Raw genomic sequence first — 12,480 nt, 5'->3', positions numbered from 1 at the left:
CTTCTTTTTCCACTATTTTTGGTGTTACAGCAGCCCCATGCCTTCTTTTGAACCTGAGGTGCTCTTACTGTAACTTCCAACATTTCTCCTTACAATTCACATAAGAAAATTATACAGATAAATAAAGATTAATGCAGTACTCACTACACTCAATTCACTGTTTGTACTTATTCCTCAAAAAATTCCCAATTTGTTTATCTTGAGATTCTGAAGAAATGAATGTTGTGCTTGTGGAACAAAATTAAACATGTAAACCTTCCCAAGTGTGATTTAATGAGCAAAAGCTGAGATTAATCAACCAATAGAGGAGTTTTGATTTGCCATAAATGTTAGACTTAATAGGCATATTGAGCTACTTCCTCATAATTTAAGATTTTAAATTTTATAGTCACTCAATCATAATCTATTTTATTCTATCCAGCTCGCATCAAATGCTTGGGTTCAGATTTCAAGAATCAGGTATAATTTGGTATGAATCTGAAATGGATTTTAGATCTAATAAAAACATCGATTCTTTTCTAACGCTTTTGTTGAGATATAATGCCAAATGACATTGTCGGATACCTTCCGATTTCCTTTCGAAAGGAACAAAGAAAAATCAAAAGAAAGGGAGAAAGACAAAAAAGAAAGAAAGAAGAAAGAAAAGAAAACTATTCTGGTTGAACATGAGGTTCCACCTTCCGGACCCAAAGATGAACTAGAACAAATGGAGAAGGGATGCATCAAAAGCATTAAAGTATCTCATGATGGTGGTAAAAGAGGCGTATGATGAGCTTCTTTCCAACGTAAAAGAAAAGTTTAGGCTGGCCATACACCACACTTCATCCCCTTCCCTAAAATATATCAAAAGAGAAAAAGAAATCAATGATAGACTTTATGCTTTGCTTGTGCTCGCCCTCGCTGAACTTTCTTGAGGAAAGTTATTAGGTTCTCTAAGCCAAGGAAAAACAATGCGTCTTTCTTCTTACCACCCATGTTCATGGTTCATCAATCAAATATATAGCTCGATTGGGCAACTCAACTCACATAAGTTACACAGAATATTAGCACAACCAAGAAAGTTGGGAACTTCTATGTATATAATCCAACTTTTTAGGCTACCTCATATGGTGAACGAACATTAATGCGACTGAAAGCTTAACTATTAGGTTGTGAGATAACTAATATAGATGTAATCCAGCTTGTTTTATCTCGAGATTAATCTTTACTATGATACAGTCGTCCTAATTATATATTATCGTTTATAGTTAAACCTCTTTAATATCTGATTTTTAGACTTAAAAAATTTATATTTAAATCTTTATAGTTATAAAAAAAATATTTAACCTCATTTATCCTTACGTGATCGGTTGTACCGACGGAAGATATATAGTATATGACAATACCTATATGAATAACACAAAAACGATATACAAAAGGATAATTTCAATAGTGATGATGAACTAATTATAGATTATCCCTTATAGTTAGACTTCTTTAGCATTTCAGTTCCTACGCTTAAAAAATTACATTGATATCCTTATAGTTATGAAAGTTAAATATTTTACATCATTTATCCTAATGTTATCGGTCTTACCAACAGAGGATACAACACGTGACAATATGTGCATGAATGACGTCACACCTGTTTACCTCACTTACCTCATCTTTCTTCTCCCTTTTAGTCGTTGGCGACATAGATGCTTCATCGGTCTTTTCTTCCTCTTTCAGCATCGACGTAGATGCAAAGCGCCATCGAAGGAGGAAGAGGATGTATAGTAGTGCGACGCCGACACAGATATCTTACCTCCCTCCTCTTCCTTCTATAGTGCTGACGCAGATGCCTAATCACTCTATCTCCTCATCGTCGATGTTTGGATCGACAACGACAAGGTCAACCACCATGTCATTCTCACACCACCACAAGAATCACTCACGGTGTTACCATCCATTAGATTGAAATTATATTTTTATCTATTGTTTTTGTGTCATTTATGTATATGCTATCACATGCTCTATCTTTTGTCGGTAAAACCGACGACGTTAGAGTAAATTGGGTTAAATGTTTAGGATTTCAATATAAATTTTAAAATTTAGAGATTGAAATACTAAAAATGCCTAATTAGAAAGGGTAATATGTAATTAGTCCATCATCATAATTGAAATTATCTTCTTACTCATTGTTGTAATATTCATATATATACTATCACATATTATGTCTTTCATCGATAAAACTACCGATGTTAGGATAAAAAAGATTAATTGTTTCATTTTAATGATTATAAAAATTTTAATATAAAATTTTTAAGCTTAGAGACTACATAGAGCATCATTGTACCTTTCAACATAGAGTAATATATAATTAGAGTAATATATAATCTAGTAAGAAAAAAAAGTTCCTTTCTTACACTGACTACATAGAGGAGAAAGGTAGAGATAAGGGTAGAGACTATAAGCTCAGAGACTACATAGAGCACAATGATGCGCTATGTAGTCTATAAGCTTAGAGACTACATAGAGCATCATTGTACCTTTCTTACAATGACTACAGAGACTAATATATAATTAGTCCAATATAATCTAGTAGAGGAGAAAGGTAGAGAAATAACAAATGTAAGAAAAAATTAAGAGCATCATTGTACCTTTCAACAGCTACCTTTGAGAGAAATCTTGCTTATAATGAGCTAAATTTCTCTTCTAACCGAGCATTCTTATCTTTTCTTGTGACTTCCCTTCTCCAAGACAAGCAGAAAGCCTTTAGTCAGATAAGCCAAACCGTACCCTATGGCTTGGACACAAGTTGATGACCAAATTCATGAGGATAGATTTCTGGTCCCATTCACCTCTCATTGTTATTTATTACCAATTTTGCTCTCTGCATGACTTTGTTTGAGTCTCTACAGAATGTGTGTCCCACATACACTTCATCTTAGATTTTCTTTTCCTTCATGTCCCCCGTGAAGGTTCTATAATTCACTCTGACTGCTGAATGAGATGCACAATAGATTTCAATATGATAGCATACATTATGAGTGATTAATTTTTGTATGTTTATCACCTCCCAAGCTCAGAAGTAGAGTGATCAAAAGCTACAATTTCAAATATTATCTCACAGCATCAAAACAAAATGGTTTTCTCACTTCCCAACAAAACATCTGTCACTCATCGTTAACAAATAATTGCTACCTTGCTGATTGACAGCATGGGCATTTCTCAATGATTGGTAGAGAGATGAAAAGGAAAATTTTATTCTTTTCATAAAAAAAAATAGAAAGAAATTTCCATCACATTAAATGACTTTTACTTTCTAAGGGAAAAGCAAACCATGATTTTTCTTTCTTGATCAAACCCAACTGAAGACACATCAGTGTCATGAGAGAGACCATTGTCATGCAGATATATTCTAATGCTCTTTCCTCTTACTGTTGAAAGGTTAGCATTGCAATTGAATGAAGGATCATGCTGAAGATAGTTTTCAGAGAAGGAAAAGAACTGCCCCTACTCCTTTACAATTTGTCACCATGTGATTACACCAAGGCACAGAGGCAAAGCAAATGCTCTACAGTTTGAGCAAATAAGAACATGGCAGTAACGTTACACACTCATACATCATCTAAGTATTCATCGATCTGTCGAACATGATTTGGCTATGTTGTTCTTTGGAAATGTATATTAGTATGTGAGGAAGCTATTGTTAAGTAATTTTACCAAAGCAGAGAAAGAGATGATTGAGACTAGCAGCAGTATCCCCACAGGAATGGCTCCTCGATCTTAAGTTCGCTGACGTCCTCGGCTGCCGACGGTGCCCATGGCGAAGAGTGGCTGAAGCCTTCTCTTAAATCAAGCAGGAGATCGGGTAGATCGAAGAGAGCGCCGTCGCCGTCGCCGTCGTCTCTCGGTGGCGTCACAGGAGCAGGAGAACGGAATGGTGACAGCTTGGTTTGGTTTGGGCTCGTGCGTGACCCGGGGCTGTGATCGCCGAACGTGGTGGCGGCAGCCAGCGCCGCCGCAGCTTGGATGTCCTTCGCTGCAGCGGTGGCCGGACGGGGTAGATGGGAAGCCAGTTCCGGGAAGTTGAGGTACGCAGACTGCCCCTTGATCGCCAACGCCGCCACGTCGTGTGCTCGGGCGGCCATCTCGGCGGTCGGGAATGTCCCGAGCCAGATCCTCGACTTCTTCTTCGGTTCACGGATCTCCGACACCCACTTACCCCATTGACGCATTCGAACGCCGCGGTAAGAAGGATGCTCGCCATCATTGCGTTGCTTCTTACTCTCCTCGCCACCGGTTGCCCGACCTTTCCTCTTGTAGCCACCCCTGGCTACTTTGCCTGAGATCACCTCTGAACTGTGGACTACTTCTGTCGAAGCATTGGTGGTTGTGGCGGAGGACAAGTTGGAGGAAGAAGAGCAGCAGCAAGAGGAGGAGGAATAGGACGAGCCGAGAGGCTCTTTCATGAGGAAGAGGATGATGGAGAGCAAGCGATGCTGCAGCTAGCAGACTGTGATGCTGTGGGCTTTTATGCACGATGAGACAGCTGCGGTGGCTCATGCAACAGATGTGCCGTGCTATAGTAATTCTCTCGACTTAGTAAGATTGGATATCCTTAATAGACTTCCTGAAGCAAAGCCAAGTCTAACATCAGTTAAGGATCGATCTGAGCCAACGCCGATCATATCATCATACTAATCAAAATACTTAAATTCAAGTTAATAATAATAGACAAACAAATAAAGTCATATTCCACTTTCGATCTGTGATTAAACTAATACATCATAAAGAAAATATCTCTTATCATAAAACTCTTATTTAATTAGGTAAAATATATTATAAATATAATTGGATTCTGATAACTGCATCATCACATAATTTCTTAAGCGATATCCTTGATCAGAGGAACTCTCCTAATAATTTATCATAAATAATTTATTTTTATCTATAAATAGATAAAATCTCTAGGATCAGATTTATTTTTCTGAATAATTATATTACAAATAATATAATTATAAATTTTATGCTAACAAAACTATCACCGCATGTCTCTTTTTATCCAATACATGATCTTAGTCTCCGGATTACTATTCCTCTCTCCATTAAACAGTAAATCGGTAATGACACGAAGAACTCGAAGAATTTATCTTTTCTAAAAATAATATAAGGCAAAAAAAAGCTGTCTTTATAGTATTCTAAAACCAGTTGTTGATATTTCATGCTTATCCAACCTTGATTACCAAACAGATTAATTTCGACACATTCAAAGGCAAAGAGTACTATTTAGGAAGAGTTTAGGTAGAAAGATGAGATCAAATCTAAAAGTCTACATTACTTGGAACAATAAACAACGCAACTGAAGTAAGAATGGGCATTCTACTCCAAGAATGTTATCAATCGGGAAAAAGAAAACCTCGTTGTTTCAACCTCCGAACTGCAAATTTAGAAGGAATCATTTAAGGTTTCTAAGTTCCACTGGTTGCTTCTTTTATTATTTTTTTCTTGAGTTAAAGTATGTTATGGGTGAAAGAAACGAATTATTGTGAGTACGAAGCTTTACTTGCGCCGAATTAAGAAAAAACATATAAAACGATTAATATACACAATGCTATTTCCAAGGTATGTAATATCATATATATTATACCGGTGTTTTGAGGTTTACTCGGTATCGACATACTGAACGGTACATTAACACTGTAGCATTGCTATAATGTACACTGTAGCACTGTAGTACGTTCCGTCCGATAACGAACTGCCACGACCTTAGCTGGAATTGCCTAAGGCGTGCGGCACCCTTGCGGCCAAAGACGCGAACTTAGCGTGCGTTGCCTAAGTCGCGAGTCACCCTTGTGGCAAAGACGCGAACTTAGCTTGCGTTGCCTAAGTCGCGCTTCGCCCTTGCGATCTTGCTCCGCAAGGATCAGCCCACTTTGTAACCTCTCGCAGGTCCCGAAGGACCTGTAAAAGAGAAAGAGAGTTAGATCGAAAGAACAAGCAACGGACAAGTCCCGAAGTCTCGCGAAAAGGAAAGCTTTACAAGCAATTCGTCGAACACCTTGTGTGCCCAGGAGAAAAGAGGGAGAGGGAGAAAAACAAGGCTTTCAAGGATGAACGAACAGCTGCAAGCCCACAAACAGCCGCTCACCTGGTCCCGAGCGCAAAACCAAGTTCCCGTAAAGGTCACGTGCGAACTTACGAAAGAGTGTTCAACGCTCGGTATATAACCGAAGCCCCATCCAGCCATGTGCCACCCGAGGGGTTCCTGGGGTCTGAGATGGCTGACATTTTGGTGAGCGGAGGCAGCTCTCCGCTCACCTCCCGCGGCACGCGAAAACGGAGCTGTTTTGGGGCTGTTTTGCTCGGTTCGGTGAGCGGTCGCTTTGCAATGCTGCAGCTTGTTCGAACTTACATATTTACAAGCAAAATGACCCAAAACCATAAGAAAACAGGCTGCCAAGCAGCTGTACATGCAGGTGTGAGCGACGAACGGTTCGTTGAACGTAGTTATTGCGGGTGCGCGACGACCGTTCGTGACATTCTCCCCCACTTAAACTGTCGACGCTTGTTGGTAGTTGTTGATGACTTCTTCTTCATGTCGCAGGGCGTCTTCAGGCTCCCAACTGGCTTCAGTTCGGGGAAGCTTTCGCCACTTCACCAAGTACTCTGTTTGCTCCGCTTCGTTGGGTAGCTTTATCTTGCGATCCACTAGAATGGTTTCCACTCGCTTCTCGTAGGAGGCTGTGATGGGAGGTAGCCGAGTTGGAACACTTTGAGAAGCATCTTGCGGATCCGAATGGTAGGCCTTCAGGTTGCTGGCGTGAAGAACGTTGTGAATTTTGAACCACGCCGGCAGCTGCAACTTGTAAGAAACTTTGCCTACCCTGCTGATAATTGGGAAGGGCCCTTCATACTTACGCACCAATCCTTTGTGAACTCTGTTCCTGAAGAATTGGAGTGATGCTGGTTGGAGCTTTACCAACACCAAATCGCCAACTTTGAACTCTTGCGGTCGCCTTCCCAAGTCGGCCCACTTCTTCATCCTCTTTGCCGCCTTCTCCAAGTAAGCCCGCGCAATATCTGCATTTCGATGCCACTCCTTTGCGAAATGATTGGCTGAAGGACTACTTCCAGTATACCCAATTGCCATGGTGTGCGGAGTCGACGGTTGTTGTCCTGTGATAATTTCGAAGGGGCTCTTGTTGGACGCAGAGCTCCGCTGCAAGTTGTAGGAGAATTGGGCAATGTCCAACAGCTTCACCCAATCTCGTTGATTGGCACTCACGTAGTGCCGGAGATATTGCTCCAAGAGCGAATTTATTCTTTCAGTCTGGCCATCCGTCTGGGGGTGGAGGCTTGTAGAGAAGTATAACTTTGACCCCAACAATTTGAATAGCTCGGTCCAGAATCGTCCCAGGAACCGAGCGTCTCGATCACTAATGATATTGTGTGGGACTCCCCAATACTTCACTACACCCTTCATCATCAGTCTGGCCGCCTCTTCAGCTGAACAGTGTAGGGGAGCAACAATGAAAGTTGCATATTTTGAAAACCGATCGACCACCACGAGTATCAATCCAAGTCCCCCTACAGGTGGCAAGCTTGATATGAAGTCTAAGGAAATGCTCTCTCATGGCCTTTCTGGTACGGGCAACGGCTCCAAGAGTCCCACCGGCTTCCGCTGCTCCACCTTGTCTTGTTGGCAAGTAAGGCATGTTCGAACATACTCCTCCACATCAGTCCCCATCTTTGGCCAGTAGAAGGCCCTCTCCATGAGAGCCAATGTTCTGTGAATACCGGGGTGTCCAGCCCAAAGGGAATCGTGACACTCTTTTAAGAGTTCACGCCTTAGATTGTCCACTCGGGGAACATAAACCCTCTTCCCTTTTGTGTAAACAAGTCCCTCCTGGACCCAAAATCGTCGTGTCTTGCCTTCTTTGATGAGCTGCATCAAGATAACTGCCTGGGGATCACTATACAGTCCATCTCTGATTCGGGAGAGGAAGTTGGAGTGTAACTGACTGGCTTGGCCTCCGCCCTCTAGTTGTGCAGCATTCACGAATTCCACTTTCCGACTCAGTGCATCGGCCACGACATTAGCCTTCCCGGGCTTGTATTCCATTGCCATATCAAATTCAGCCAGGAAGTCCTGCCACCGTGCTTGCTTTGGGGAGAGCTTCTTCTGAGTTTGGAAATAACTCAGGGCGATGTTGTCTGTCATCAGCACAAATCGCGACCCGAGAAGGTAGTGTCGCCAAACTCGTAGACAGTGGATCACTGCTGTCATCTCCTTCTCATGCACTGGATACCGCCTCTCGGTCTCGTTGAGTTTGCGGCTCTCGTAGGCCACCGGATGACCTTCCTGCATGAGTACTCATCCAATAGAGAAGTCCGAAGCATCTGTGTGGACTTCAAAGGGCTCTCCATAGTTTGGCAATTTGAGAACTGGTTCTTCTAGGACAGCAGCTTTCAAGTCTTGGAATGCTATCTCACATTTGTCTGACTACTTCCAAGGCTGCTCCTTCTTCAGCAACTCCGTCAGTGGGGTTGCCCGCTTCGAATACCCGGCAATGAAGCGTCGATAGTAGTTGACGAAACCAAGGAAGGATCTCAACTCTGGCACCTTCTTTGGAGTTCGCCATTCCGCAACTGCTTGCACCTTCGACTTGTCCATCCGAATGGAGCCATCACCGATTCGATGCCCCAAGAATAGGATCTCAGTTTGAGCAAAGTAGCATTTCTCCCTTTTTACGAACAACGTGTTCTCCCTTAGAACCTTGAAAATCGTCCGAAGGTGCTTGACGTGCTCCTCGAGCGTTTGGCTGTAGACGACGATATCGTCCAAGTAGACGACCACGAACTTATCCAAATACTCCTTGAATAGTTGGTTCATGAGAGTACAGAATGTGGCCGGAACATTGGTTAAGCCAAAAGGCATCACCAAGAACTCAAACGCTCCATACCTGGTCACACAGGTAGTCTTCGCTTCGTCGCCTTCAGCAATGCGCACCTGCCAATACCCCGACCGAAGGTCGAGTTTTGAGAAATACTTGACCTTGCCCAGTTGGTCGAACAAGTCCGCGATGAGCGGGATGGGATACTTGTTCTTCATCGTTACTTTGTTGAGGGCTCGATAGTCGACGCATAATCGGAGGCTCCCATCTTGTTTCTTCTGGAAGAGAACTGGAGCTCCGAAAGGTGCTTTTGAGCTGCGGATGAGACCACCGCTTAGCAGTTCACCTAACTGCTTTCTGAGTTCTGCCAACTCTGGCGGGGGCATGCTATATGGTGGTCTCGCTGGAGGCTTCACTCCCGGCTCTAGCTCGATACTGTGATCCACGCCTCTGCGTGGTGGAAGAGTCTTCGGTAACTCGGGTGGCATAACGTCTTTGAACTCCTTCAGGACGTTCGCCACCACATCAGGTTCTTGAATGGCCTCTTCGTTGAGTGGCTCTAGCTTCATAGCAGCCACGAATGTCAGTTCGCCTTTTCGCACCCCTTTCTTCAATTGTAATGCCGAAATATGTTGGGGCTCCTTGGTTCCTCTCCGAGAGACGGGAACCACGCAGGGGTCATCGCCTCCCATCATACATAGGGAGTTCAAGAACGGCATCGGCACCAACTTCGTCGCGTGCATAAACTCCATTCCAAGAATTACTTGGAAGTCGTCCAGTGGCACGACCATCATGTTGGTGTTTCCGCTCCAAGTCCCGATTTTGATAGGAACACCCTTCGCCAACCCGGAGATTCGCTTGGCCTCCGAGTTCACCGCTTTCATTCGGCTTGGGCTCTTCTCCAAGGTCAACCCAAGTCGCTGTGCTTCGCGATCGGCTATGAGGTTGTGGGTAGTGCCCGTATCCACCATTGCACGGGTCGTTTGGCCATTTAGCTTAATGTCCACATACATCAGCTCACTACTTCCTGCTTTTTGTGCCTTCGTCTTCATGTTCTCCCCCACTTGACCCCGCATAGCGTTCAACAAACGCATTGCTCCCATTCGGGGTCCTTGCGACTCCTCATCGTCGCTACTGGATTCAGAACTGCTTGAGCTAAGGGCGACAGCTTTGCCCTTGTCCGATCGGGGAGGGTGGATGGAAGCCGTCAATGCATTGAGTGCTTGTTTTTGTGGGCACTCCCTTACCATGTGCGGTCCTCCGCACAAGAAGCATCCTCCAGGTTTTGAGGCCTTGCCTTTCGGGTTCGGCCCTTTGTGGGAGCTCTTCTTCTTCTGTTCGCCCCCGAGCTCCTTCCCTCGAGAATGTTTTGGAGGGCGATTGCCTGAAGATTGTTTCCTTCTCGGTGGGTCTTCAGAGGAAACAAAGTCAGTAAGCCTTTCTGCAGCTGCAATTGCCCCGACTACATCGGTAACATTCCTTCGATTCAACTCCTGTTGAGCCCATGGTTTCAAACCATCAAGGAAGCTGAACAACTTGTCCTTCTCGGACATGTCCTGTATGTCCAGCATTAGTGCAGAAAACTGCTTCACATAGTCTCGGATGGTGGTACTTTGGCGGAGTTGTCTCAACTTCCTTCTTGCGACGAACTCTGTGTTCTCCGGTAGGAACTGAGTTCTCAACTCCCGCTTCAAGTCTTCCCATGTGTCGACTCGACACCGACCTTGTTGGATTTCCTCCCAACGAGTTTGCCACCAAAGTTTCACATCTCCATTCAGATACATTGTTGCTATAGAAACTTTGGTATCTTCAGAATCGGGCCTCGTAGCTCGGAAGTATTGCTCCATGTCGAACAGAAAGTTCTCGAGCTCCTTGGCATCTCTGGCCCCTCCATATCCATGGGGCTCAGGTGCCCTCAAATTTTGTGGCGGTGCAGCGCGGGTGTTGCCTCCTCCCGCATTTAGCGTTCTTGTAAGCATGGCCACCTTTGCGGTGAGTTCCGCCACAACATCTTGTAAGTGCTGCACGGAGTCCTTGGTGTCATCAGACAGTCGGTCGACTAGGGCCTCGACCTTGTCGATCCTGGACTCCGCTTCCTCTTGCGAGCTCTCTACCCCAACAAGTCTTTGTTGGCCATGGTATAGTTCCTCCATGCTCGCTTCCAGAACATCCAGGCGGGTTTCCGCCGTCGTGAGTCTCTCCTTATGACTCTTTTTCCCAGTTAGCGCACCAGATTGCGCTTCCTCCGCTCGCGGAGAGTTGCCAACTTCTCGCTCATCCTGTTCGCTGCCGCGTTCCTCGTGAACGGCTCCAACAACATGAGAGCGAGTGTGCACATGCAGCCCGGCTCCAACAACCTGCGGCTGCTTGGGGCAAGGGTCCGGCTTGCCCCGTCTTGCTTGATTCGCCACGATGCTTTGCCATGGCGAAGTTGCGAAGTTCGTTCGCTATTCGATCGAAGAGCTTGCCCGCTCTGATACCACAATGTCACGACCTTAGCTGGAATTGCCTAAGGCATGCGGCACCCTTGCGGCCAAATACGCGAACTTAGCGTGCGTTGCCTAAGTCGCGAGTCACCCTTGTGGCAAAGACGCGAACTTAGCTTGCGTTGCCTAAGTCGCGCTTCGCCCTTGCGATCTTGCTCCGCAAGGATCAGCCCACTTTGTAACCTCTCGCAGGTCCCGAAGGACCTGTAAAAGAGAGAGAGAGTTAGATCGAAAGAACGAGCAACAGACAAGTCCCGAAGTCTCGCGAAAAGGAAAGCTTTACAAGCAATTCGTCGAACACCTTGTGTGCACAGGAGAAAGAGAGGGAGAGGGAGAAAAACAAGGCTTTCAAGGATGAACGAACAGCTGCAAGCCCACAAACAGCCGCTCACCTGGTCCCGGGCGCAAAACCAAGTTCCCGTAAAGGTCACGTGCGAACTTGCGAAAGAGTGTTCAACGCCCGATATATAACCGAACCCCCATCCAGCCATGTGCCACCCGGGGGGTTCCTGGGGTCTGAGATGGCTGACATTTTGGTGAGCGGAGGCAGCTCTCCGCTCACCTCCCGCGGCACGTGAAAACGGAGCTGTTTTGGGCTGTTTTGCTCGGTTCGATGAGCGGTCGCTTTGCAACGCTGCAGCTTGTTCGAACTTACATATTTACAAGCAAAATGACCCAAAACCATAAGAAAACAGGCTGCCAAGCAGCTGTACATGCAGGTGTGAGCGACGAACGGTTCGTTGAACGGAGTTATTGCGGGTGCGCGACGATCGTTCGTGACAGAACGGTCCATGTATCGATAGCCTATCGGACCGATACATACCGTCCGTATCGAACAGTACAATTCGGTATGATAGACCTTGATTATTTCTATAATTTAAGTTGTAAAGATGCAACATTAACCATGTTGGTAAAGCTCACTCTCTTAACCGATGTAATAATATTTAGTTAATTTTATGTTTTATCATTTACTGATATCTGACAAGACTTAAATATATTTTTTTTCCAAATAAATTATTTTCATCTATATATTTTTAATTTAACTCTAGCGTGTATCTCTTTTAGTAAAGCTAATTAGATGCTTATATTTATATAATCGATTTTAAATAGTTAGAAGCTAATGACTTTGTTAT

The 12,480-nt window shown here is 44.4% G+C and overlaps 1 protein-coding gene across 1 annotated transcript; it reads right to left on the bottom strand.

Annotated features, from left to right (window-relative positions):
• Positions 1-3,515: 3,515 nt before the first annotated feature.
• LOC103991068 (ethylene-responsive transcription factor ERF039-like) lies at positions 3,516-4,447 on the bottom strand. Its single transcript, XM_009410432.3, has one exon. The coding sequence runs from the start codon at positions 4,434-4,436 to the stop codon at positions 3,714-3,716; it is 723 nt and encodes a 240-aa protein (XP_009408707.2). The 5' UTR covers positions 4,437-4,447; the 3' UTR covers positions 3,516-3,713.
• Positions 4,448-12,480: the final 8,033 nt, after the last annotated feature.

Source organism: Musa acuminata, chromosome BXJ1-7, assembly GCF_036884655.1.
Source record: "Musa acuminata AAA Group cultivar baxijiao chromosome BXJ1-7, Cavendish_Baxijiao_AAA, whole genome shotgun sequence".
NCBI lineage: Eukaryota > Viridiplantae > Streptophyta > Magnoliopsida > Zingiberales > Musaceae > Musa > Musa acuminata.
Note: the sequence above shows the minus strand (reverse complement) of the source record. Positions and strands in the feature narration are given on the sequence as shown.

Bases quoted from the DNA above. Each gene is read 5' to 3' on its own strand.
- LOC103991068 (XM_009410432.3), bottom strand. From the start codon at position 4,436: ATGAAAGAGCCTCTCGGCTCGTCCTATTCCTCCTCCTCTTGCTGCTGC.